We start from the raw sequence: 27,534 nt of genomic DNA on the forward strand, positions 1-27,534 counted from the left end.
GCGCCAGAGTGCAAGGTAGCAATTTAAGTATTTTACCATCCTGCAACTTCCCCTGTGTAGTTATCACTTTACAGGAAACATCACGTCAAACCTTTGCTAGAAATATAAATGCTCGTTTCCTCCTAGCAGGGCTGCTGAAATGCACAAACTGGCCCCATTCCTGGAAAAAAGGCACATTAATGTATTCTAGTGTCCCTGCAATTTGTATTTGTTGAATTACCTTGACTTGCGAGCATCACATTTCCACAGAGGCACTCACTTAACAAAGCGACAGTTCACATAACCACTACGTTCCCGAGTTTGCAAAAGCAGCTGCTCCAATCTCGGTGGGAGACAGTCTAAATAGGCCGAGCTGGAAATCAGCAGTGAGCCTCTCTAAAGCGTGTTGTGTTATTATCTAGCTCAGAAAAACAGCAGAGGCACGTTTCCTCTGATTCAACAACACGGTTTGAGAAACATGGCGGCTGCTACCTGCTGAAAGAACACAGCGGCTTTTCCGAGTAGCACGCAATGTGGGAAAGACGGCGGGATGATACTGCGGTTCAGACACAACTGGTACATTTTGTGTGTGTGTGTTTGAGTTGATGTATCCCTGCATGACCGCCTGAGGGGTACACACAGCGTCATGAGAGGGATTTGACTTGACACGAGTCGCAGTCGCTCCATCCCCAACGTGGAAGAGGAGGAGGGGAGATGAATTATTCAACCAGCCAGCGCTTGGCCCTGACGTTGTGTTGTCTAATCACGAGGAACTGAGGCGGCGGCGGCGGTAACAGCAAGCAGCACCTCCTCACTGCGAGGACAGAACAGCCAGCCTCCATTTGCTTGAGGAAAGGCATTTCAGAGCAGGAGTACAGTCAGAGCCAAAAAAAGGCTGCCATGGCGGCGGGTAGCATTAGATTGCGGGTTCATCACTCCCCGTCGTGATATCAGGAAAGTTTCTTTCAGCTTAGCACGGCTTAGACGTTGTTATGCCACTGCGGCGTAATATCCAGCTCGCAGATTTGCTACCTGCTGTCGAGAGCTCATTTTCAAAAGCTCAGGCCTTGTGAAGGAAGGTGAAAACGAGACATTCTTGATCCGCATTCCAATAAGTTCCCCATGGAGCAAAGAATTTAATATTCAGGTGTTAAATGGGGTATAATCAGAAGAGACTCAGTGAAAGAATCGTAAAGAAATTTCAGCTTGTTACGCTCCAAATAGTTTCATTGTACAGTGGTGACTTAATCACTTGACTCTGTTCTGTGAACAAGCTTATTAATGAATTGAAATGTTATCAATCTGTTCCAGCCCCTCCAACAAAATACCACTAAAATGTTTTTTAATGAACAAAAATACAAAAAACAAATATGTAAACATAATGAAATATAACACATCAGTCATATAGTGGAACTGTGCCACACGCACACACACAGTTGGGGTGCCTTATTGGGTATGGCGCCTAGTGTTTGACTTTAAGTCAACCCTAAAATTTCTTTACAGTCATCAGAATGAGCTTTATTGACCAAGTTTGTGCATGCCAAACAGGGAATATGAAATTGGAGAATTAATGTGATTGGCAACCCCTCCTTGTCATACAAAGTCAGTCATAAGATCCAACTCGTAGTAGAAAATATAGATATTGTTGTTACCCTCACTAGTAATATGTCACCAATTCAAATTTGAGTCATAAATTGTGGTGTAACTTAGAAGTTTATTTTAATTCCACAAATTTTTCAAAAAAATTACAAAATACTCAAATGGAGAGAACACAGGACTCACAATTTGTCTTATTCTTTCTACTTTTTGTTTACATTGTGTCATCCCATGGCGACTACTCATATATACAATAAGCTTCAAGATACCAGTATATATAGAAATCTCGGCAGTCAGAACGGACATTCTGCTGCTGCCGCTTTGAAACGAGAAGCTAAACCATTGACAACACTGGACACCAAAGGTTTGGAGACACAAAAACAGGGCGGGAAAGGCAAAGGACGCTTGGGAAAGGACGGGAGGATGAAGAGTGCGTCAGTAAGAGAAGGTCAGAAGACTTTCTGCTTGCAAAACATAAAAATAGTGCTCCGAGGAACTATGACATGGTCATTTAAATGCGAGTAGTTTCTTCATTTGGCAAAAAGAAAATCATAAAAAACGAATAAGCCACAGTTTTGTTGAAATCCATGACAAGTCAAACAGTCTTCGTGCATCGAGTTGGAAAACTTGAAGCGCACAATAGTGTGAGACACACACACGCACACAATCAAACACGATCATAAGCATACACACAATCATATGCACACGTACGCTTCCTGATGGTCGCATGTTGGCAGAGCACAGTGAACATGACGGGAGAGGACGCCACCGTTAAAAGTCCTACGGGGCTCCTGTGATATATAAAATTCACCTAGCATAAAAAAAAGAGACTTTTGGCACTGTCCAAATTGTTGAGAAAAAGGTCATTTTATATTAGTTGCTGTATTGGGCTTAAATGACAATGGTGGGAGAGGATAAAAATAAATGTCAGTGCAAATGTCCGTTGTAGTTGTCATCGTGGATGAATTGAAGCTTCAAGTGTTTCAAGTCTCAAGGTCAACATGCCGCGTTGACACATTCTGAAAAAGCTGGCGTGTGTGTGTGTGATGAGTGGGTGTGACAGGTTTTGGGTCGGGGCGGGGACCATCACATGGGCTACTTGGGACTAAATCTAACACGGCAATGTCAGACCAAGGTCACAATTCAAATGGCTCAAATCATAAGAAGAATAATGCCATGGTGCTCCCCTCTGAAACAAGGGATAATGCATCAACACAACTGCAGCGGATGTTGAAACAACTGGTTTGTCCACACCTAGTAATAATAATAATAATTATAATCATCATATGTTTATATATACTATTTACAAATTCCAAAAAAGGAAGAAAAAAAACTCCATGCGGTAGCTCTTTTTCAAATGATTAAAAAAAAAAAACAACAACAACGTATTAAAATAAATGTTGAATTTAAGATAGCACTTGTTATTTTCCATAAGCGGCCACATTGTTTTTTGGATAAGCACAGTGTGTCTTCTTGTTCTAGCACCTACACAAAGATGTCAGGGAAGCTTATCATGCAGGAGTCTTCAGAATGTTGTGTCACGTTTACTGGCTATATACCAAAGAAATGTCTTGGGGGGGGGATAAAAATATAAAGCATAGGATCCACTTGGCCTTTTTGCATTCTTCAGCTTCCTGCCAGCTCCCTCAACACGTTACAACTGCTTGTCACTCTCTTTCTTCAGTCGGCTGAAGGACAAAAATAAAAGGCACGAGACGTGTGAGACAGAGTGATTGTGCAGAAAAGAATCTACGATTGCTTCTGGCCTGACCTGTAGTAGTCCTCCTGGCCGGGCAGCGGACCTCCGTGCATGTGATGGTGGCCGTGGAGCCACTGCTGCTCCATGGCCAGCCTCTGGAGCTCGGCCGACTGGGCGTGCATGGCCTGCAGCTGGTGGGCTGCCGACATAGGCGGGGGCAGGTCCCGCGGATACGGAGCTCCTGCGCGCAACAAACATTTCAACATCCTGATTGATGAATTGGCTACATGCGAGCCTTACTTAGGCTTGCAAAATTGCAGGAAATGTTTTTTGTTTTTTTTTGATGAAAGGTGCATTTGTTTAGTTTTGAATGAGTTGGGTCAGCGAGTTAGGCTTCTTTGACTGTACCCTAATGAGGGGTTAAGAGTTGCCTACCGAAGACCGGGTGGCGTAGCATCTCGTGTTCGTGCGGCGGCTGTCCAAGGAGTGGGTTGGGGATGGCGCCGGGCGGGTAAGGGAAGCGAGCCAGGTGCGGTCCGGCTGCCAGGGGATCTACGGCCAGGGGGTGGGGCGCCGAACCTGGAGGACACACAAGACATTCACCACCACCTGCTGGGTGTCAGAGCCTTACGTTCAAGGTAACATGGGAATTCAACATACAAAGTCACAAATTGTTATTCATTGCCATTACTTTGTTTTGCCTCTTATTGTTACTGTACAGAAAAGCAGTGCAAAGTGAAGCTAAAACATTCTACTATGAAAACAAAATCATTTCATCAGCTCAAAACATTATCTTTATCTGTATTTATTTGAAGGCAACTAAAAAATAAGTGTTTAAAACAATATGTTCCATACAACTCCTTAGGTCTAAGCACTATCATTAATTATCACTTGCAGTGATTTTCAAAGGAAGCATCATGACTGCTTGGAATACACATTTTTCTGATTTTGTTTGTAAATCACAAACTATAATAATTAGTTTATAATTTTTGAACCGGGCAGACTTTGCAATAAGTCATAATAAAAGAGGTCAATGAAAATATGAGTGATGTAAATTTTATCTGAAACAATGTCAATGTCATGACTATAATAACCAACATTAAAGGCCCAGAGACACCGGTATATGTATAAATCGGTTTTAGTTAGCTTATGGGCTTACAAATATAAACTGACGATCGAAACAACGAAAAGGAAACTGTTGCTCTGAAAAATATAATTTAAATTTGCCGCGCAGACTAGTTTGACTGCACCGAGCCGCCAGCCGGAAGTGAAGTCTCATGACGTCTCAAGTTGTACGCGTTTAGCTTCAGTGAATGTGAACAAAAAGAGAAGAGGGGCCAGCGCAGAGACATCGGGCCAGGCTTGCGGCCAACCCAGCTCGCCCAGCCGTGCCTTCCATTCTCCTGGCGTACGTTCGTTTGCGGGACGACAAGATGGGTTGCGTTCGTCTGATAGGATCCACGAACCTGACAGTGCGTGCCTGCTGTGTGCTCGTGTTCACAGTGGCCTGGTTGACTGTCATCTTTCCGGACCCTGCTGTGCATCGGGAGCGGCTAGCGTGCTATCACTCTTGATGTTGACTTCTTGTTTTATTTTTCCTGTGTTGTTTACTTGTATGTGCGTTGTGAACTCTGTCTTGTCACCCTGGGATAGTGAGAAACGTAATTTCGATCTCTTTGTGTGTCTTGACATGCGGAGGAATTGACAATAAAGGAGACTTTGAGACTTTGAAAAGTATGTCGAAGCGTGACGGGAGGGGCACAATTCAGAAAACGTGCTCAGCTCGTCGAAAAAATGCGATTTCAGCAATAAAATTAAAAATGTGCCTAAAACCTAAACCAAACGCTGCAGATGTTCATTTCTTCATGCGCAGTGGTCAACTCGGCACTCTAAAGCCCCCTGAGAACTTTTTACTATGCCAACCTAACCACAGTGACGGGAGAGGCACAATTCAGAAAACGTGCTCAGCTCGTCGATAAAATGCGATTTAAGCAATAAAATTAAAAAAGCGCAAAAAACCTAAACCACACGTTGCGTGTGGTCATTTCTTCATGTGCCGAGATCAACTCGGCACTCTAAAGCACCCAAGAGCACTTTTTACTATGCCAACCTAACCAGAGTGACGGGAGGGGCACAATTCAGAAAACGTGCTCAGCTCAGCCCAAGTGAACTGCTAGATTCATCATATTCTGCGTCAAAAGAGGTTTCTGAAACGGATAAAATGATGCTAATATTGCCGCTAGAAACGGAGCTGTCGCTATCATCTGCCATGTTGTTTGGGTTTGTTGAGATCCGGATGTACAACTTGTGACGTCACAGTAATGGCGCCACCAGTGTGGCTGCGTGCGGAACCCGATCGATAAACTGGCATTTAATTTTAGTTTTATTCTTAGTAATCGGTGTCCATTTTTAATTTCCAATGCGGCAAATGTGTTCTCTTTATACATTCTATCAAATTCCGTTCTAATTGAAAAAAAAAAAAGGGATGTCTCTAGGGCTTTAAAATACAGTAAATCTAGCTAGAACATGAATTAACCCATTCATTGAGAAGATGTCGTGAGGAATATTTTACATTGCGAATCAGTGTCAAATGAGGAGACCTGGGACCTTTACGGGGATCTAAATTTGACCTCAAAACTCCAAACTCCAGTTGGATGTTTTTGAAACTTTTGATGAATGAAATATCTGTTGTGAATTTTGCAGAAGTTATGGAGCTGGAGAACAGCTAGTTGTGCACAAAGTTAATGAAACAGTCAACGAATTAAGTTGTGCATTTAAAAGTTTAGGCCAAAAGAAAACGCTTTGAAAATACTTTGAGAATGGGATGTAATGTTTGTGTATAAGCAGGACTTTATTTTACCTTGGTGAAGGGGGTCTTGCTGGTGCAAGTGCAGATGGGAGTGGATGTGCGAGTGCTGGTGGTGGTGCGGCGTGACGTTGAACATCTGGAGCCTGGCGATGGGGTCATTGGCCACGGTGGCCATCCTCTCAGCGTGGAGTCTCTCCGCCGCCAGCCTCTCCGGGTAGCTCATGTCCTGCCTCAGCTGTAGGTTTTGGGCCAGCCGCTCACGCTCCAACGGGTTCAAGCCCGGGTGGAAAGAGGCGAAAGGGTGAGGGCCGGCCATGGGAGGCAACGTGATGGCCCCGTGCCGGGCAAAGTGCTCCATGGGGTTTGTGGAAGGGTGGAGCGTGTCCATTTCGGGAGGTTTGACCTCAAAACCGGGCTTCATCCTTTCCCGCAGCTCCCGCTCGCGAATCTCCCGCTCGCGCATCTCCCGCTCTCGCAACTCGCGCTCCCGCATGGCCGGGTCGGCGTTGTAGAGGCCGGGCATGTGGTAGGCCAGCAGTGGGTCTGCGGGGTTGAGGGACACAAAGAAGGGGTGGTTTCGATTGGTGGGGGACATGACGTGAGGGCGGGCGTATTCGCTCAGGGTGCGCAGGGCAGGGGTGTCAGGCCCGATGTACGGAGGCACGGCTGCAATAGTGGTGGGGGGTCCGTCAAAGGGGGGACGCATGTGGGCGGGCCCGGCCATCTGCGGTTCGCCCATTCTGCTCTCGTGGGCCGAAGAGGAGGCTTTCTGTGAGGCGAGAGCATCCGTGTTTCCAAAGCGTTCACAAGGAAATGGCCCCAAAGTAAAACAAGCACGCCAACTCACCGCTGCTCGCTCGGCCTCCTTTTCTCGTTCCCGCTCTCTCTCCCGTTCCTTTTCCCTCTCTTTCTCTCTCTCCTTCTCTTCCCGCACTTTCTGCTCTGCTTCTCTCTTGGCCTTCTCCACAGCTTCCTCTCGTTTCTTGGCCAGTTTGGACGAGGCCAAAGGAGTGAAGTAGAAATCGGTCCTTGCGCATGAGTTGTAACCGCGGTCCAGATGCTTGTAGAACCTGTGTTCACAAACAAAAGGAAATAAAATCAAGATTAGGAGCAGTGACAGAACTAGCCCACCTCAATCCCCGCTGGTCAATCCATAAACGTTGATTGTGTTGTTTTGTTCATCAAGTTTATCCTCGTTGGCACACCACCAAAATACAAATAAACAGCTTTACTTGCGTTCAAATAAAATATTCCACTCTGAACGATTGCGTCTATTCGCATTCGTTTGCCTGGCAGTTTCAGAAGCACTCAAGGACACAAAATACAAACTAACATTCCAACGGAGATTATCTTCCTGCTCCTCTTACATAATTTCCAGCCAGCAGCCAATTGTGGCTCGAAATGACTGAGGTTGAAGAACAGTAAATTCTAAAGACTAACTGCTGTCGCACACGTTCCGAGTCATTGCCAAAGTAATATGAAAAAATCTGAGCTTGTGCGATGCAACCATATCGTATCAAAATCTGCATTGGAGTGGAGAGGAAAGCATACCGTGCAGACTGGCTGGCATGGCTCGGCGTGTTGACGACGGTGGGCTCGGGGGAAGGACTTCTCTGTGGGGGCGGGGGGCTCTCAGGCTCTTCCGTCTCGTCCAGCGGCTCCTCTTTGATGTGAACGGGCGGGAGCCCTGTGCCCAAGCCGCCACAAGCGACGGACGCAGGGAGCGGCATGGAGATGGAGGAGGGTGGGACGGAGGAAGATACAGGTTGCAAGCCCGGCATAGAGTTTGATGAGGACGCGGAGGGGCCAGTTGGAGGTAGAACTGTGCTGTAAGGATGAGGGGAGAAGGGCAGCTGTGGCGGCCCATTGGGGTGCGACGCCCCCACAGAGGGCGGCAGCGGAGGAGCTGAAGGAGGCTGGTGGCTGGATGATGGAGGGAGGCTTTGGGACTGGGTGAGAACCGGAGGCTGCGCTGGGGGAGGCTGAAGCTGCTGCCCCTGAGGCATGAGCTGAAGCGGAGGCGGGTGCGCCGACGGAGGGTGGTGGGTGGATAGCGAGCTGAGGGGCTTGAGGGCGGGAGGCGGAGGCAGGTTGGAAGGCATCTGCGGGAATGGAGGTGCCGACACGTGCGGCGCGTGTTTGTGGGACTGTGGGGTGGGGATCTGGGAGATAGGTGTTGTCGGTGGGGGCTTGATGTGAGGCATTGACATAGGGGCAGGTGGAAGCGGCTGCTCCCGGGGAGGCTGTCCTCCGCTGTGAGAAGACGACTGAGAGGGCGGGGTGTGCGGCCTTGGCTGCGACTGGCCTGAGATTGGCGGGGGCGGGACCTGAGACTGACTGACAGGGAAGCCCTGGGCAGGCAGCGAGTGAGGGTGAGGCATGTGCGGGGGGCCGGGCTGCAGCGGATGCGGCATGGGGCTGTGATGCGAGCCGGGTAATGACGGCGGTGGCACCGGGGGACCTGGAGGTGGGGCTTGAGTCAGTGGTGAATGCGGAGAGGGGAGCCTTTGAGGATGGAGGGAGGCTCCCGACTGGATGAGAGCCATGGGGCCCGCTTGAGGTGGCAGAGAGGCGGAGGCCGCCGTAGGGGAGACCTGTGGGGGCAGTGAAGGGGCCGAGGCTGCGGGAGGAGGCGGTGGCGGTGCAGGGGGAGCAGCTGATGAGGTGCTTGGCTGACACTGGATGACCAGAGGGTGCTGGCTCTGCAAGAGCTGCTGTTGCTGGGCAGAAGAGTCCGAGTCACTCTCATTGTCGCGGGGACTGGGGATGCTTGGAGAAGAGCTACGGTTGTCCTGGTCAATGTCCTTAGGATCGCTGCTGAGCTCCTCATTGATACTGCGTCCATCGGAGCTCTCACCCTCGCCCTCACCTTCTCCCTCACACTCGGAGGGGGAGTCTGGTCGACTGAGCTCCTGAGGAGGAGGAAATAGAGAATCATGAGCCCCAGAGGTTCATGCACATACGGATGAGACAAACAACTAGCGCAACTCACTTGTGTTTTGGACTTTTTGGCACAGGCCCGCTCGGGTTCCTCCGTGTCCGAAGCTCCCTTCTCTCTCTGCCGTTTGGCATTCTTCATGGGTGAAGGAGCCTCTTCTTTAATCTTCTGTTGGGGCCACAGATGGACAGGCATGATTAGATATTCAAGAAACAAGTTGAAGGCTGTCTGCTCCACATTTACCTTGCTGGGCTTCTTCATGGTGTCCGTCTTGCTGTCGGTGCTGTCAGTACTTGCAGCACTGGGCGAAGTACGTCCGCTTGAGCGCAGATCCTCATTGATAGGCGAGGCTCGGCCATCGGGACTGGCTGTTTGCTTCTTACGACCACTACGTAGTGTTGACATCTATTGACAACAAGTGGATCATATGAACCTCATGTCGGAGAGCTAAAACGAATAACACTTTCAGACAAAGTATGTTAAGTTGGCTTAAGATGACGCACCGAGCCTCGGTTCCGTCTGGTCCTCATGCTATGCTTGCCGCTGAGCCCATCCTCTTCCTCTTTGACAGGTTTGAACATAAATGGCGGTGGGTCCACAGGCTTCTCGATGGGAGGCAGCTCTCCGTACTTCTTGAAGTGAATGCGGCAGTCTGTGCACAGCAAGATGTTCTCTCTTCCTCCGTGGTGCCAGTCCTTGGAAGCTGAAGGAGTGGGAAAAAAAAATTAACAGCAGCGTGAAGCATAAACAAGACAAAGACGTGACAAATTGTCAGTAATGACAATACTAATGAGATCTGTAAAGCTGCGAGATCGACTTAGTGGCAACCCTCATTGTGGCAGCGTTAATCTGCGTGCGATCAAACGGGAGCCAGCTGCGAGTCGAGAGGCGATGGATAATGAGGTGGTGAGCGATTGAGCTTTGGCCTCATGTCTGATTTGATCAAATTAGTCTCAACTTCATCTGATGCCCATCTGTCTTACAGCGCGGCGGTAAGCGGTGCGAAGCCGACACCTTCCCGGCAAGTACCAATAAATGAATGACGGCGGCGGCTTACTTGTCGTGAAGCAGTGGCGGCAGGCGTAGCCCTTCAGCTCCTGTTCACTGTCCTCGCTGTCAAAGTCATCTTCACTGGCTGAACTGAGGTCCACTGGAAGACGAGAGGATAGCACACATTGTATACCTATCACCGGTGCATACGAGGTCTGTGGCCACACACCCGCGTGTGTGCCTGTTAGAGGGTCTAAAATACGTACAAAATTCACTAGAGGGTGGACGGGAAGGCGTATTGACAGGAGTCGAAGCCGTTCGTGTCTTGATGCGCCGAAAAACTGGTTGGCGGCGATGTCTGCGATGGGCTCGACAGCTGGCCGCCTCTGGGGTCTTCTTCCAATAGTAGTAGAAGGTAATCAGCTCACCCTGAAATAGAATACAAGTAGCGTCAAGATGGCGAACAAAACAAAACAAACAACACTTATGAAGAATACAGAATTGTCAATATGAGGAACCGCAGCAGTTCAGTCCATGCCAGGATTTGTGGCTGGCTTGGGCATGTTTGTGCCGTGGCCCTGTCTGTTCACGGATTAGCCGAGAAGGCTGAGTGAATGCGAGCATATTAGGATCAGTGCGCTGCTGGCTGCCTGGGTGGCAGCACTTTGAATGCGAACAAAAGAACATGTCAGGCAGCACTTTGGAGCTACAAATAGGGAGTGAAATGGCTCCTCGCCCCTTCACTGGAAAAGTCAATTGAACTTTAATCAAACATTCGGCCAGGCCATCTCGCAAGCAAATAAATCCAGCCTGCAGAAAGGTCCATCAGGAACTCAATACCCAAATGAAACATTAACACTTGCAATCATGGACAATAAAGCACCGCCTGTATATATTAACTGCAGATCGTAAAACAAGCATGTTGCCTGTGTGTCTCGAGCTATTTTCCCACTTGACTCAAGACGCCCCCTCCCACAATTCTAAATTCATGGAGCCGTTGTTTGGTTGCAGGCTGTATTGTAAGTCCACAAATGTTTTTCCATTTGCCATCTAGAATAACAACAACGTTCCAAAGGTTTAATGCCGAATGAGGAAACTTAAGATTTGCAAAGGCATAGATTCTTGGGTGCATCAATAGTATAGCATCTCTTAGTATAGCATATTTTATCTATTAAAAACATGCAATCGGAAAATGTTTACTATAAGAATGAAGAAAAACAATGCATCTAAATTCCTATTTTGTGAAATGTGAAAGTAGTGAAATGTACTACTACTACTACTACTACTACTACTACTACTGAGAGCAAGCTGATGTCTTGTTTATTGTGAGAATTCATTGGGGGGGAGATTGGTCAGTGGTTGCTCATTAAATGCCGTTCCATGTTATGAGTAGCAGACGCGAGAGAGTGAATTCATGCTTTCTCTACGGCTGCTTTGATTGGCAGAAAATGATTACTCGCTTAGTGGACTCAGGCTAGTTTAATAAGATCTCCCCTCACAGCAGCCGAATTTATGCTTACAATGCCAAGAGGACTTTCTTTTCTCAGGCACGTTGCAAACACTTGCTGCTGCTCTGTTTACAAGAAAGTAGAGGCTCTAAAGTTCCCCTAGCTCAAAGCTACTTTTTGCAAGCTGGATTTGGAATAGATGAATGGATGGAAATGGAAAGACAAGGCTGCTTGAAATGAATGTTGTGTATGACAAAAGGATGTTGAGCTGTACGACAAAACCTTCTTGTCTATTTATCCCTCCTCTTTGGCCAGCATTGCATTTGTGCATGTGGTAACCAAGTAGAAACAAGTTAGCAGTGATTTTCTAGTCTCCTTTAACTTCAATATGGCCAGCTGCATGGGGCAGACAGGACTCAGGTGCTAAGTGAGGGAAGGAAGGCAGGCGTCCTGATGTGACATCTAATTGAAATGTGCAGATCAAAAGTGTCGAGCGGCGGCGTGCGCACGCGCCATAAGGACTCTTCTCGGCGGTGCCTTTCTGCCTCCTTGCTGGAGGCCGACAGCTACACGGCTTCAACAACAGCTTGGCAAACAAAGGGGCAAGGTCACGCTGCTTCATCATTCACACCGTGTCGAGTACTATTGCACTGGGCATGAACTTGAGCCCTTGAATGGGAATTAACAGCTGCCCAGATTGAAAGGCTGCTGGATACTAAATGTGTGTATGCTAAAATAGTGTAACAGACATCTTTTTTAGGCGACAAAAACATTACATTGGTATATGGGTAAGCGGAAAGAAGAGCAATCCAGAGTGGCCTTGGCTTGCTGGGCTATAATTCCCCACGCCCGTCCACTAAATAAGACCAGCACGGTACAGAGTGTGCTGCCACTCGGCAGAACATGAAATAGTGACAACATAAGCTCGGCATTATGAGGCCTTTTACAGCGCTTCCCATCTGCAGGAGCTTTCTGGTCGGTGGATTATCCTACATAGAAAGGGCTTACTCGTCTAACACGACACTCAGAGCTTCCATTCCATTCGTTTATTGCCACTTAAAATGGTTGCCTTCAAATAAACAGATGTGTGACATATTCAAGGAGTGCGGGATTCAAGTGTGCCAATGTTTCCACTCCGTAAAGACAGGGCTGAGAAACTGAGCAAGGACTTGGATTGCAAATGGAATAGGAGTGATGGGGATGACTCACACAAAAAGTATTTAAAGAAGCATTTGCATCAAGGGGTGAGTCACACCATGTTAAATGACGCTGACATAAAAAATCTCTTGTTTTTGACCATTAGACTTGATGAGGTTCCATTCATCTATAGCCTGATTGCCGGTCGCAAGGCCAAGTGGGAATGCTCGAAGGTTCCGAGCGCACGGGTACGACTGAGGGCCACGGCTAAATTTGTGCATTTACACCCTCGTCGCTGCTTCGGCTAAGGCCTGAACAGATGGTTTCTGTTTTTCCTGGCAGATTTGTGACAGAGCCACAAAAGGCCCCTGCTTTGACAGGAAGCCAAACGGTTAAGGCCGTTACTGGCAGGAGCACGGGAAGAAAGAGCAAACAGAAAAGCGCACAGGGAGGGGGAGGGCCGAGTGTGTGGGACAGCCGAGAAGGAGGAGGAGTAAAAAGCCAGCAGTGGATAACAATGGACAATCAAGCACACAATCCGACCACAACCTTTTCCAAAACGGCGCTCGGAAAATAAAAAATCTTTGCACTAAATGTCGGCATCTGAGCGCGCAGACAAAACGCCTTCACCACTATTTCTGGGTTACGGTGACTGATGGCGAGCTGTGTAAACATCATTAGTGCAAGCGAAACTGGCACTCTTCCTGCTTTACTGACGTGGCACCAAGCACTACAGTTTACTTTGTTTCACCAAGGTGAGAGTCCAAGAAATATTTCCGGATGTGGTAATAGTTGTAGCAGCTAGGTAAACGTGATCTAAAAAACTATATCATGGCAATAAATACATTTTTGGGGGTGCGTCAATTATATAGATAGCGGAGGTTTTACTGTACTCCACTTTTAAACCTGCATTTGGTACAAAAAGGGAAGATTGTTAAAATGAGGTACAACAACATTCGTGTGCTTTTTGCCATTTCAGAGAACGGAACTTTGGAATAGTGTGTACCACAAACAACTAAATCAAGCTATAGTTCCACAAATATATATGTGCTTTCTTGTCCGATTAATTGTGGTCGTACCGGGCTATGCCTTACTGCTTCTCTGAACTGAAACCCTATTGATTAATTTGTAGGCCATCTGGGCCGTGACGTTATCAGGGCCAATACGTACTATAGAAAAGCGGGTGTGTAGAATGTGCATTAAGAAGTACCAACAAGTGTTTAAGCACTGTATAACTACTGTTCCTTCTGTTTGTAGCTCAAATTCCCATAATTGCCATCCCAAAAACATGCTTGGTAGGATGAATGACCACCCCAAATTGTCCCTAGGTGTGAGTGCGAATGGTTGTTGGTCTCTGTGTGCCCTGCGATTGGCTGGCAACCAGTTCAGGGTGTCCCCCGCCTACTGCCCGATGACAGCTGGGATAGGCTCCAGCACGCCCGCGACCCTCGTGGGGACAAAGCGGTATAGAAAATGGATGGATGGTATCATGATTCAAAGTGCCTGCAGCACACTCATACAAATAATTTAACTATTAACTAAAATACTGTAGCTACATTTTGTACTCAAGTTTAAGCCTCGTAGTTTTCAGAGGGTATCAAGTGAATAGCAAAAGACCTTGGTTGGCAAAGCAGCGTGCATGTGAAAGGCGGTTAAATAGACAAGCCTTCCCCGCTGTGCGGAGCTTTTCAGCGGGAGAATGACTGAATAAGCTCTGCTTTCATAGGTCAGGGATGCACAAGCTGAAGAATCAGCACTCGTGTTTTTCCTGCTGTAAGCGCTTTTCCCAATGAAAGCAGATTGGATGACAACAAGAGTCTTTTTTATTTTTTTATTTTGCTGCAGGCTTGAGCCTGTTGTGCTGATAAGCCTGTTCCCAAAAAAACACAACATGAAGGCGAGCAAAGAACGCAATTATAAAGGGAACTATAGCTGTCTTTCAGGCAGAAAGAGGGGCTTTTGCCGAGCCCCTGCCTGCTTTTGCCTCTTGTCAGTTAATAGAACATCAATACGATCAGAGGCGAAAGCTACCAGCCCACAGCCATTCCACTGCCCGGATGAGTTAGATCATTTGCTCGACACGGATGCCGTTCTGTGCCACTTGTGACAGCTGCCGCTAACTGGCCCGTTTGTAGCTGCTTTAATTAGGGTTTCAACCCAAGTATTTATAAATCAAGCTCATGCCCAAGGTTCTGGCTGCTGATCTAAGGACTTGACAATTAATTTCATTTGACGTTTGAACAGATTGGACGAGGGCAAACATCTGCTTTGAGGTTGAGTTGAGAACAGTTTTTTCCTGTTGGACATTTTGTTAATGACACGACCCCGAGGGATGCAGTGCTCTCTTTTCTTTGAAGAAATAGCGATTCCACACTTTCTGGCCTACCTGCGCACCAATAAGGTGACGCTCAGAATTTTTTTTTTAATGGTTCACTGTTTAGGCAACTGGGGCTCTAAGATTGCAACGTAACAGTCAACCAACAGACTCAAGGCGATTACAAAATATAAGAATGAAAGAAATGCAAAGTGACAATTTGGAATTGCCGTAATTTTTGGACAAAATGTCACTCCGGAGTACAAGTCGCATCAGCCATAAAATGCCCAAAAAAGTGAAAAAAAAAAAACATATAAGGCGCTCCGGAGTATAAGTCGCATTTTGGGGGACAATTTATTCGACAAAATCCAACACCAAGAACAGACATGAACGAGCAACAACAGGCTAAACGATACGGTATGCTAACGTGACATATACACAAACAAAGAGCTGAGAACGGGCCTGACGTAACATTCAGAGTTATTAAAAAAAACTATTACATAAATAACACGATTAGAAAACCATCTGTGTCACTCCAATTCATTAAATCTATTGATCGTCCTTTGTCAACAATGGGTGCGCGCCGCTGACGGCGCTTGCACTTCAAAATATTCCACAGGCCCATATAACGATATATAAGTTAGATATCAAATAACTATTATATAAGCAATGATATTATCAAACCATCTGTGCACTCTAAATCATTAAATCGATCAAATTCCTCGTCTTTTGTCAACAACGCCGCGCGTGCGCCCTGACGTCAGCCTCATCGTTATTCCACAGATCGAGTATATAACTAGATTGTAGCGTTAACAAAGTACAAGGAAAGACGTGGGTTTGGTAAACAGCTCTTTATTTAACAAAACAAACTTCCAGGCGTGTGGCGGCGTGGACTTCCAGCCACGGAAGTGGAAGAGAGCTCTATAGAATAGGACCGGGCGTGCGTAAAAGCCATGTCCGAGCTCCATCCACCGTCCCCGGACAGCCACCCGGCCGAGCCCCAGCCCACGACTTCCATCCACGGAGGTGAAAGAGAGCTCCGTAGAGTAGGACCGGGCGTGCGTAAATGCCATGTCCGAGCCCCATCCACTGTCCCTGGACAGCCACCCGGCCGAGCGCCGGCCTCCAACTTCAATCCACGGAGGTGAAAGAAAGCTCCATAGAGTAGGACCGGGCGTGCGTAAAAGCCATAATAGTTTTTCAAACCTTCTGTGTCACTCCAAATCTTTAAATCCTTCAAACTCTTCGTCCTCCGTGTCACTTACAAACAAAGCCGCTAATGATGCCGGTAGTACGTGGAGCCCTTCGTCATTTTGTGATCAATCTTTGTCCTTTTTGTAAACAACCGCCGCGCCACAGTCACTTGAAATTCAAATTACAGCAATCCCTTGCTACATCGCGGTTCCACTTTTTTGGGGGGGGAAAATTTTTGAAAAAAAAACATAAGTCGCTCCTTATTATAAGTCGCCCCCCCGCACCCAAACTATGAAAAAAACCTGCGATTTATAGTCCGAAAATTACGGTACTATAATAATCTCAAGATGTGTATTGTTGTATTGAAGCTGTGCAAGTCACAATATTTAATTGACAACCACCTGAACTCAGGTACTAGTACCGAATTCTCCACATACTGTATCTGATCCATCATCTCATTGACCCTATTAAAAGAAGGGATTTGTTGAATTCAACAGTTTAGATATTTGTTTATGTATAGTAACATGCATACTAATAAACATGGAACGCTGATATAGTAACATTCAGTCTTTGGTGAGAATGATTCGACATCTGAATGGTTCTATTTGAATTTGTCCACCGAGCTGAACAGCAAACGGAACTTAAATTCATCGATATTGCTGATGTTCCCTTACTCCTGTCATTTTTATCTACAAAAAAGGGGGAGGGCAGGAAAAAAAAAACCCTCCAGTGACACTTATTTAGATCTGCTGTTTCTGCATGTTCTCTTATTTAAACTTATCTAAACACTGGCAGCAGCAAGCATGTTCCCTCTGACGTCCACTCCGGACTGAAGGAAATGGTGGCAGCAAGGCCGGTCAGACGACACACCCACTTCCCCCTCTGGGCCTTTTTGTGATTTTATATGAAACATTCCTGAGTGTTAGTCAGGCCTGGTGTGTTTACACAGCGCCGGGTGCTCTGCCCTCAGCCCAGACTGTTTGAGCCACACTAAACATTCTACGTCGGCTTGGCTAATAGTGTTTAAACGTAGGAACAGACAGAGTAGCGGAACCCTAAAGCCTCCGAGGGTCTTTATGCTCTGCACTAAAGCTCAATCTTGTCTCAAGTAAAACAACATGATGCAATGTTTTTGTTTTGTCTTGCAGTAACACAAATGTATGTGTGGAAATAGTGGCAACATCCAGAATTACTGTTGGGTTCGTGTTTTAGAGGTAGAAGGAAATAAGAGCTTTCCTACGGGTATTAAATGGCACTCGCTTCGATCAGCACAAGTTCAGTCATAAGCAGTTTGCCTCTGTGTGTCACAAGTCAGGCTGCTCAAAGTCGACCGTGAGCTAACGCCCAGCCTTCTAAGCTTTCACTGCTTGCTGTTACACTACACTGCTCTGTCATTTTCTCCCTTTTTTAAATGCGTTTAAAGGGCAGTTTATTTTCCATTTGCACAGGGAAAATTAATCTTCCCCTGCCGTGTGGTGGTGGCAGACCTCGAACCTGGAGGAGGTCTATTACTTCTCCTGCCAAGATGACTCCCCTACAGGTTGAATTGCACTAAAACCTTCTTTATAGCCAATCAACTGGACCAGGCATGTGTTTTAGAAATAATTTAACAAGGTTTCGGTGACAAACTGTATTCATTCAAGAAATCCAAGCTGGGCTTTGATAACTAAAAAATGTGGCGTTCAGGCAAAAATGTAAAACTAACAGCAATAAATCCCTAAAAATACGTTACATACTTACATAAACATTTTCTATGAATAATCTGGCCCATTTTACTGAATTGAAAATGGACTGTGGCTTGAGAGCAAACAAATTTGCCAACCCTAGAAGAACACACTGAACAGTTCTTGGGGCAAAGATACAACATAGGTATGAGAGGTAGAGATGGCATTGTCAGTTCCCAGCTGAGAAGAAAATGAACAGTGTAAGAATGCCACACACTTTTGATTTGGTTCCTCACAGGAACAACAAAGTTTGCCTGACTAGGAGTCTAAAGTTATGAAAAGTAATAATCGCCCCCAACCCCAAGTCAAAAGAGTACAAGCTTGGAGCAACATGAGCATTCACATATCATATAGTAAACAAAATCAAGTACTTTAAAGGATAAACCCAAAAGGACAATGTTTACGCGTGAGAGGCCATGTTTTGTTTTTATCGTAGTCACACTTATACGTGTTAATTGTGCTCTGCTTTAGATTTGACCCAGTTGTGCCATTATACTGGTGACACAGTCAGTCTGGGATGATTAACACGCTGTAGGTTGAGTGCACACAATTGCGCATCTCCCCAGCCAGTGGACAGCAACAAAACTACTTTTTGGATTTGTTGCTTTCAAATAGCTTTTTCATAACAAGGAACTCTTAAGTCCTTAATTCTGGTGAGTCTAATTGGTTATTTGACAAAGTTAAGGATAGAAGCCACAAATAACACTTAATATATTACGACAAACATTACTGCATAAAAATAATTATAGAAAAAATGATCATTTAAGAGGAAGTCCGATAAAAAGAGTACTCGCTTGTGTGCCGTTAGAATTCAATGGAACCTGGAACTACCTGCTTTTAAAGTACCAGTCAGTGGTCTCTAAAATACTGCACTGAAAAAACTCCCCCAATGTAATGTGATTAGATTCCCAATTTAACCCATTAAAGCTTTCCACTTACAGGTGGCACATGTTTGCTCTTTAGCCATGACAAATGCAATAAACGCAGTGACGCATACCACAGCTGCACAACTTGCTAATGCAGATTAATTTCATTTCAATTTTTAATCTTTTCATGGGGGTGGCGGGTGTATCACATTTTTTACCGTGTCCTTATAAAATATTTTTGGCCAGCACTTTAAATTATTTTTTTCTGGTGGGGGCAGTGTTACTTGTTCAATCATTCAGTAACATAAAACTTGGAAAAAGTAAATTGAAAAAGGAGAAAAAAAAAAGTAACTGTACCGTTTCTTTGTTAGGCAGGAGCTCCTTCCGGATCCTGAAGAAGTTTTTGCCGAACTGTCTCAAGCCTTTAATGAAGCGTTTCTGCAAATTTTACAAACAAGACCACTATTAGTATTTATGATTCAACAACACTGCAAGATGCATTGTTTCATTTCACTCAAAATGTGGCCCAACAACCAGCATATAAATAGAAAACTTGCAGAAGCAATTTAAATTGTGGTGCCAGAAAACATAGTCGTGTCAGAATAAAAGTCAGGAAATGACAAGTAGGGCAAAAGAGATTATGTGCGGGGCAGATGTAAAACAACAGACACACCGGGAGGACATGTTGATCACAAAAGTGAAGTTCAAAGACTACACCAAAACTTCCTCCCCAAAATAAACCTGACACACGACCAGTTCCCCCCCTCTTTTTTTTTTAAACATTTGAGATAGACAAACAGACCTTGATGAAATTGACAGATGACAGAAGGTGACACTTAAGGTGTTTTGGCAAGGTCTGCAAAGCGAACGTCAGCTGAATGAGAAATGTTTACAAAAAAAAAACACTGCCCAAATACATCGCTTCTCCTTTAAGAGGCATAAACTGCAAGCCATAAAAAGCAGAGGCTGAAAACATTCATAACCAGTGAAGCAGACAAGCACCAGATTTACTTTCTTGTTCCAGAGGCGAGCCCCCCGTTTCCACCAAGTAACTCCAACTAAAAGCAGGCAAAAGTCCAGACGGACAAGCGCAAACCTCTAAATCCAGCCGAGGGAAAAGAAAGAATCAAGTGATAAATCCACAATTTGCGTTGGTATAGCGCTATTTTCCCCTGTTGTTTTTTTGGTTTACAAGCAAGAAATAGCTTGTCACCCTCGCTCTTCCACTACAAAGGGGAAGGCTTTACATGTGATCTTTCTGCAAGAGAGCCTCTGGTTTGCAGCTGGGGGGAAAACCTGGAGTGGAATTGCGTACTGCCAATCTGTGTCGTGAAAAGCCATCATTCCAAGATGTTCATACTTCACACCATGTCTTGCACACCGCACACAAATACCCAGGCCATTAGATATAGTGTCATTTTACATGATGTTGACGCACATATAGAAGGAAGGCAACAATCCCGAGCAGGATGATATGCGACGTGTGGAGGGCACAGGTCTCGGACATGGAAGGAGGAGACAAGCAAGAGGGAAAACCTGACACAGAATTTTCCAAAGTCTTAGCAGTTCATTTTCCATGAAGCGTACTGTATGTTATGTAACCAACACACTGTTTACCGGCTGGCGTGGGGAACAAAAGCCAAGTTTACAAGACATAAAATCTGCTACAAACAACAACAACTCTCTTTTAGGAAAGAATGTCATCATTCATAAAAAGGCAAAAGATAGAGAAATCTCTAAGTTGAATGTGTTCATTTCGTTCAAGGAAACAAGCAAGGAGTCTATACGTGTCGCAAGAAAGGAAAAAGGTAAATAACAAAACAGCCCACCACACACAAAAAACGTTGCAGGACTGAGGTGGAGGTATAATTTGCACTAAACACACTGAAGGTGTAGTATCCGATTAACCAGCAGATGGCGCCATCTCCAACTGACATACTCAGGCCAAGCTTTATTGCCTCCAACCACACCCCGAGGGTTGAGATTAGCAACTCAAAAGTACAAGCAACTCATGCTGACATTTGGCCATTGAGTATGACAAATAAAGGCAAAACAATATTTACCATTTGTCGACGAAAACCTTAAGGATTTTAAACATGCAATGGCAAAATATTAAACCAGAAAATAGTGACTAAGTAATAGAGAATTCCCTGCTATTCGAATATCCTATCAAAAAGAACTCCTTGATATTTCAATAGCCTACTAGGAATAAGTTTTGATGTATTTCCATGTAATGCCTCCTATAGCCTTGAGGTTCAATTTGGTTTATATGTCTGTCCTAATTATGTCACCTTAATTATGTTCCCAACTATATAATTTACACCATCTGTCATGGGCTCCCCCCTGCTCCTCTTCACTTCAATTTTCTTTCTCTTGCTGGCTCCCTCCTCCCTCTCTACATGTCGGCTCCAGTTTAAGACTCCATTTCAGCTCACTGCTCTCCAGCCCAGCTAATAAATCATCCACCAATCTGCTCCCTGAATCACTCTGCCCCTGCTCCTATTGCTCCAGCCCTCCGTTGCTGGGCAACACAGTACTGGAGGAGGGGTTTGCTGGAGACAGAGAATGAGGGTGAGGGAGAGGAAGAGCGAGGGGGGTTAAGGCTGGGAGTGCTACCAAATGGCCAGCCGCTGTGCAGAAACAGGTCTAGAGAGCTGCCGCTTTTGGCCAGCCCCAAGTTTCCCGTCTCCATTGTGAGGTGGAGAGGGAACATAGAAAAAACTCAATAAGTCTTTGTTGCATGTGCGCACTTCCTGGTTTTTAGTTCATTGCTGGAAGTTGTAAAACTGGTTTGGATAACGTGTACATAATCATCACTAAGCTGTATCACGATTGCATTACATTATGACTGCTATTTTGTGAGAACACGATTGCAAGTCCGGCCTTGCCCAAAGAAACCTCTTTCATGCATTATGGATCCATTATAGCCGACTTGTTAAACGTCAAGCTTGCTGAGCTGGAAGTGTATAAACCTAGGGAGCCAGGGGGCGATGGTACATGGCCACCCAAAGCCAAGAAGCACCGCTATTTTTAATATGATTAGCTCTTATATGACAAGAAGTCCCAACATGACCACAATTTTACCCTTTCGTCAAATAAATGCCTTTTAGCTGGTTAAGATATTTCATATGTAGTTTTCAGAGTGAACATTGTTTGTCACCTTTGTATGGCTCAGATTGTGCAGAAGTGGTGGGATGATACCAGAATATTGACTTGAATACTACACCGGCATGAAGTACCTCGATGCCTGTAGTGAAAGGATACCATGATACAAACTCAAAACATCAGTACAAAAGGGACTACTAGTTCACAGCCAAAGTTATTTATGTCCCCTAAAAATCATGAGAGGGTACTGGTACCTATACCGTACATACGTATATGTACACATAGAGCTCCCTCGGTAGACCACACAAAAGTCACCTCATTTAAAGTCTGCCTCCCACCTCAGCACTGTTTGCAGCCAGCTCGGGGCATCCATCAGCTGAAGACGCAGGCGGAGATAAGCCGTGGCACAATGCGGCTGGCTGAGGAATATAGACCTACAGCCCCACCGCAGTCATAGATCTCTGACACAGCCACAGACTGCTGCAACTGCTGTTTTGTTTACATGGCAGCGCCTGTGGTTGGCATTATTGGCACGCATCAAGTGAGCTTTCATTGTATAAGGCTTACAACAACAACATTTTGTTGTGATGGGAAAACAAAGGAAATGTTTCAAAACATTAACAACTCCTTCACTCCCAAAGACATATAAGTCTTTTCAGACGCTGCACGTTCAATGCCAGGTACTTGCTTGTATTTTTTTCAAGACTTAAAAAAAGGGTCTGACAATGGTGGGTACTGAATGATTTTTCATTATGGCAAGATGTCCATTTCAGCAACAATGCAGGTTGTTTTCTTTGGTATGCAATATGCATGACGATGTCAAGGAGCTTTTTTCTCGTACATACAAGCAATTGTTGTTGTTTTTTTTTTTTAATTTTCAAGTACTTCTCTAATAAGCCTGAACGATTCATTGATTCCATTAGTTCCATTTGATAAAACACAATTTGCTACTAATTGCATAGGCTACAATTTGACTGGTCTGCTGAGTCGCAATGCCTTCTGGCAAGTTTTTAAATTCGAAAGATGTTATGTCACAAGAGGGTTAAAATAGTTTTGGAATCATTTTCAGTTTTGTCTGATTTTGATTGAGTGATTAATTGACTAATTAATACAAATTGATTAATCTATTGAATATTTTGTCAATTAATTGGACGAATGTCTTTTACTTTGTAATTTCAATACCTCAATTAAAAAATAGGACAATAGTACAGAATTATTTAATTTTTGATTTAGTTAATGTTGAATCTTGATCACTGTTTTCCAAAGTACACTCAAATGTTTTGATTCAGTACAAAGATAATCAGTCTGCTTTCATGGTGAATGACACCAATCAGAGAATACTTACTGTTGACAAACTGAAGTTCTTAGATTTGGACCATTTTAAATCAAAATAGGTATCTAAACCATTAATGGATTATCAAAATTCATTGTGGATTAATTGAATGATCAATTAGTTTTTAATTAATTGATTAATCATAGCACCTTCAGTTTTAATTGAATTTCAGAGCATTTTTTTCATGTTTAATTATTTTTTCCAAAAATACATGCACTTTAGTGCTGAAAGCAGATGTTGCATTTGCGCTGATGGAGCCACCTACGTAATTATCCTAAAGGTTCAAGCCACAACATCTTTTGAACACGCCCATGTCCTATTTCGATGTCTGGAAGAGATTAAGGCCCTGTTAAGCTTTTGATGCCTCAATTGACTGGGAATACAGTGTGAAAATGGCTGGTGGTAGCCCACCAATTGTCCACGGTGCCTGATAATGTAATTTTTAGTTAGAATAATGGTAGAACATCAATCTATCCGAGTCTACTCATGATGACATATACTCTGTGCAGGAATGACAGTCAGATATGTGGAGGTCCAGGATTATGTGTCAGCAGCTGCTGCCTGAGAGAAGTGTGAGGGCAAGTCAAAGTGGAGGAGGGGAAGGAGGCTGACAAGTGACCTTGGAGACAGGCCACTGCTATCATTCCAGCGGCACCCGCTGTCACTCGTATTCACATCTCTCATAAGTACAGAGGGGGGGGAGGAAGAGCAGGGAAGGATAACCAAGCTCAACCTGGAGGAGAAGCCATGTAAAAGGAAGGCACGGCCGGTGATAAATAAATGAGGAGATGCTGAGGTTGTTACCGTGGGCTAAACTGAAATTGTGTCCCTCGAGGTCACGAGGCTGAAAAGGCACAACTGGTGAGCAGATTGCCAGGACCTACTGGATATCCAACTGCCCTCAAGTTGTTGTATAAATGGCCTGTCTCCATACGACACGCAGATACTACAAGTGCAGACGATTAGCTCCCGATGGAGTGTCAACATTCCTGTGTGTTTCCGTCGCAGTTTATCCTGGTGCCTGTCTGCAAGTGTGAAAGCATAACAAGAACTCCTAACTGGGCCAACATAAGGATGGCTGACTGAAATACCTGCTGTCAGCTTGGCTTTTTAAAAATGTGCCCATCGTGCTCAATTAGGCACAAAAGAATACTGCTTCGCTCGCACTGCATCTGAGCCGCTAGACACAAAACTAAAGAAAAAGAGGCCAAGCTTTAAAAAAAAAAAAACCAGAAAAAAGAGGAGGAACAAGACCCCACAGAAGCAATGCGGTGAATGTGCTTCACTAAAAGAACAAAGAAGGGGGGACTATTTAGGTGCGGCATGTTGTCCCTTCCTATCCGCCATTTTCTTATTCCATTCCTTGAACAGCTGTCTCGAAAAGCACATCTAAATTCAAATAGGTGATAGGATTACCAGCTCTGAGCCTGTACCCTTTCCAGCCAGCTACCCTAAAGATTTATTCTGTGGGTGATAAACCGGATGCAGCTGCTCTTAAGGGTGGGAGGAGCTGGGAAGTGCTTTGCCTGATGTCTGGGGACTAGGGCCAAAAGCACCACTTCAACTTGATCTCAACGGCGCCCTCCACAGGCATGAACTTGTCTTTGTCAGCTGCTCAACATGCAATGCAACAATAACACGCAACAGTGAGAACAAGTTGAATAGACAAGCATCCCTTCAAGAATTCACTTTAAGCATCGCAAGCATGTGTCGCCAAATGGCCGCTGTGCTTCTCTTACCACTTCATCCTCGGACCAGCACTTCTCTATCAACTTTGGCACTGGTTTCTTCACCAGGCGCTGGAGAGCTTTGCCAGCATCATAGCTGCTCTCATGAAGCTGTGGGAAACAGGTAAAAAAAAAAACATTAAAAAAAAAAAAAAACTATATGCAATTAAATGTAGCAGACTTTTATTGTGAAGAGTGTAAAATTTTAAGACCCTGCTTGCTTACAAATTTATTACATCCCGTCATTATTTTTAATCATCAATTTTTTTTCTTGATCTAAAAAAAGGTTTCTGGGAGTACCTTTTTCTCCTGAGTTGTTTGCTTTATTTATGGTATTTCCTGTGTCTTTCGCAATTTAAGTCCCAGTGGAAGCATTCCTCTCATCTGTTTGTGTGTGTGTGTCTTTTATTGCGTTCCTACATTATTACAGACTACAAAGTATATATCAAAGAATGGAAAGTCTCAGAAACCTCAGCTTGATCATGAAAGGAAAAGCGAGATGCCAAACAACACAGAGACAAAGGAAGTCGCAATGCAGCTTTGTGCCTGGTGTCACGTTAAATTGGCTGATAAATAGACATTAGTAAGGCTATTCCTCGGAAGAAAAAATATGTACAACTCATTGGAATTGCAAATCCTCAGAGGAAGGTTGACAGACAATGACCAGCCGGCTCCGTTAATGCGCCGGTTTATAGAGTTGGAATACAAATGCCCTGTTTACGACTCCTCTCATCTCCTCCATAGGCTTTTATACCTCTGGATTTAAATTCAGAGTGACAGACACATCTCTCATTATAGCTGAGGTGTTAAGAAGCCCCCGAGGGAGAGTTTACGACACGAGGGCTGCTCTACTGGCTCGGGGGCCGTATTATTACCATCACTGAAGCACATCTGTAATGAGTGGACTCGTGGTGATTCAAACTTTACGACGGCCTTTTTCACTACCTACATGAAACCCAGTGTTTAGAATGATTGTCCTTACAGTGTTGAGCGCGTTTAATGTAGTGTCATCTCGAGAGGCTGCAAGACATCCATCCTCTGTTGAGCCTCCGTCACACATCCCTGCAAAGGCGGCCATGCTCCTGTGGATGAGGCAAATGGTCAATATGAATGAAGCGCTGCAATGTCCCTTGAGCGACAAATATTGTCTCTCAGGGGCCAGTGAAAATAAATCATAATCAAGTGAAAGAAAATGAAATTGATTTGGGTAACTTAAAAAAATATAAGAATTTTACATTGTATAATCAAACACCCTCAGGTGACTCTGAGGAATGAGACTCAGGCTCACCTCGCAGCTCTGAGGTACATAAGAAGGTCACAGTCGTTGACTCCCGGCATCCAGACCAGCTCCTCGTTCTCCGTCACGGCCTGGCCACCAGAGGAGGGGAAAGGCTGCAGCTCTGGAAGCTTGGCCTAATTAGGAGAAGAACAGATGGTGTAACACTACAAATAGCAGGCAGGCTTGAAGAAAATATCAGCTTTCCAACCCGTCATCAACATTTCAGTCTGCGTGCCTAATCGAGGGCGGCGGCGTACAAGAGGACGGCGGGCACAAGACGCAGATGCGGCAACTTTTTTAAGTGGGTCCTTCTGTGCACCAAGCATAATAATATCATTATAATATAGCAGAATATAACTACTCTTCAGGAGGCAGATATTACTATTGTATTTTTTTTATTATTTCAAATTGATCGATTGTGATAAATGATAAAATCACCAAAGCTCAAAACAACTCAAACCTTGGCCAAATGATGTATTTTTGTTGAAATGACAAGAATTTGCCACCCCCCCCCACAAGCATCCCAAGATTTTAAGATATTTTTATTAATTTTCTATTTCTTTTGTTTAAATGTATTCATAATCAGAATTTGGAGGAACCTAAGTCTAACATTATTTGAAATAATTCTGTTAATTTCAAGCATCTCCTGGGCTCAGCAGACAGTGCCAAAAAATGTTGGTCGGCTGCTACCATCTGGATTTCTGGATTGTCCCGTTTCTGCTGCTTAGTGGGGGGATTATTTTCTTTTCTCTTTTTTTCCATAGGGAGCAATCGTAATAAAAAAAATGTTTTACCTCATTTGCACTCGCAGTGAAATGTCTTACAGGTACATATATTTTGCACTAAATAGGTTATAGCCTATCACTTACGTTGAGGGTTGTTGAATAGGCTATGCCTGATATTTTGTATGCCTTTTAATTAGATTCACTGAAAGTATATTTTAGCTGTATAATGCTCGAGATATTGAACTTTTGACATTTTCCAATGGAAAGGTAGCTTACGCACTTTCGTTCGGCGCAATGACTTACTTGGTGACTGGGGCCCACCCGGATTTCCCCCTGAGTGCTGTTGAGCCGCCTGGGGAGACAAAAGAGAGCCGATTGAAACGACATACAGGATCTACTTGGAAGCCTTTCAGTTAGCTGAAAGAACGCAACATGCATTGTACTTGATGAATGAGTCTGTGCTTTACTGCGAAACTCAAACAACTCTTAAATGTGCCAACACAATGAGAAGGACCACAACACATTTGTAGGCTTGATATTGGGAATGCATCCATAAAACCGAGTCTGGGGTTCGGATGGGGGGGAGGGGGGGGGGGACTGGGTGTCTACAAGGGCCTCTACAACGGCTGCTGGTACAAATGTCGGTAGCCATAGCAACTGCACTTTAATAA

At 44.9% G+C, this 27,534-nt stretch overlaps 1 protein-coding gene across 9 annotated transcripts in view; it reads right to left on the reverse strand.

Annotated features, from left to right (window-relative positions):
- Positions 1-1,673: 1,673 nt before the first annotated feature.
- Positions 1,674-27,534, reverse strand: part of rerea (arginine-glutamic acid dipeptide (RE) repeats a) — a 118,760-nt gene continuing 92,899 nt past the window's right edge. For 5 of the 9 annotated variants that reach the window (XM_088399084.1, XM_088399095.1, XM_088399091.1 and 2 more), the window contains exons 7-21: positions 27,167-27,215; positions 26,148-26,272; positions 25,842-25,941; positions 24,872-24,970; positions 19,052-19,132; positions 10,278-10,440; positions 10,079-10,171; positions 9,525-9,724; positions 9,265-9,426; positions 9,076-9,189; positions 7,635-8,995; positions 6,135-7,153; positions 3,710-3,853; positions 3,347-3,515; positions 1,674-3,263 (exon numbers count right to left, since the gene is read on the reverse strand). In XM_088399084.1, coding sequence (XP_088255210.1) covers positions 3,230-3,263; positions 3,347-3,515; positions 3,710-3,853; positions 6,135-7,153; positions 7,635-8,995; positions 9,076-9,189; positions 9,265-9,426; positions 9,525-9,724; positions 10,079-10,171; positions 10,278-10,440; positions 19,052-19,132; positions 24,872-24,970; positions 25,842-25,941; positions 26,148-26,272; positions 27,167-27,215 — 3,913 coding nt within the window. In that variant the 3' untranslated portion in view covers positions 1,674-3,229. Of the gene's footprint in view, positions 3,264-3,346; positions 3,516-3,709; positions 3,884-6,134; positions 7,154-7,634; positions 8,996-9,075; positions 9,190-9,264; positions 9,427-9,524; positions 9,725-10,078; positions 10,172-10,277; positions 10,441-19,051; positions 19,133-24,871; positions 24,971-25,841; positions 25,942-26,147; positions 26,273-27,166; positions 27,216-27,534 lie in introns of all 9 variants that reach the window. The other 4 variants (XM_088399111.1, XM_088399130.1, XM_088399102.1 and 1 more) reach the window with 2 other exon arrangements.

This window comes from Syngnathus floridae, chromosome 2 (genome assembly GCF_059516105.1).
Source record: "Syngnathus floridae isolate MCC-2025c chromosome 2, RoL_Sflo_1.0, whole genome shotgun sequence".
Classification (NCBI taxonomy): Eukaryota; Metazoa; Chordata; class Actinopteri; order Syngnathiformes; family Syngnathidae; genus Syngnathus; species Syngnathus floridae.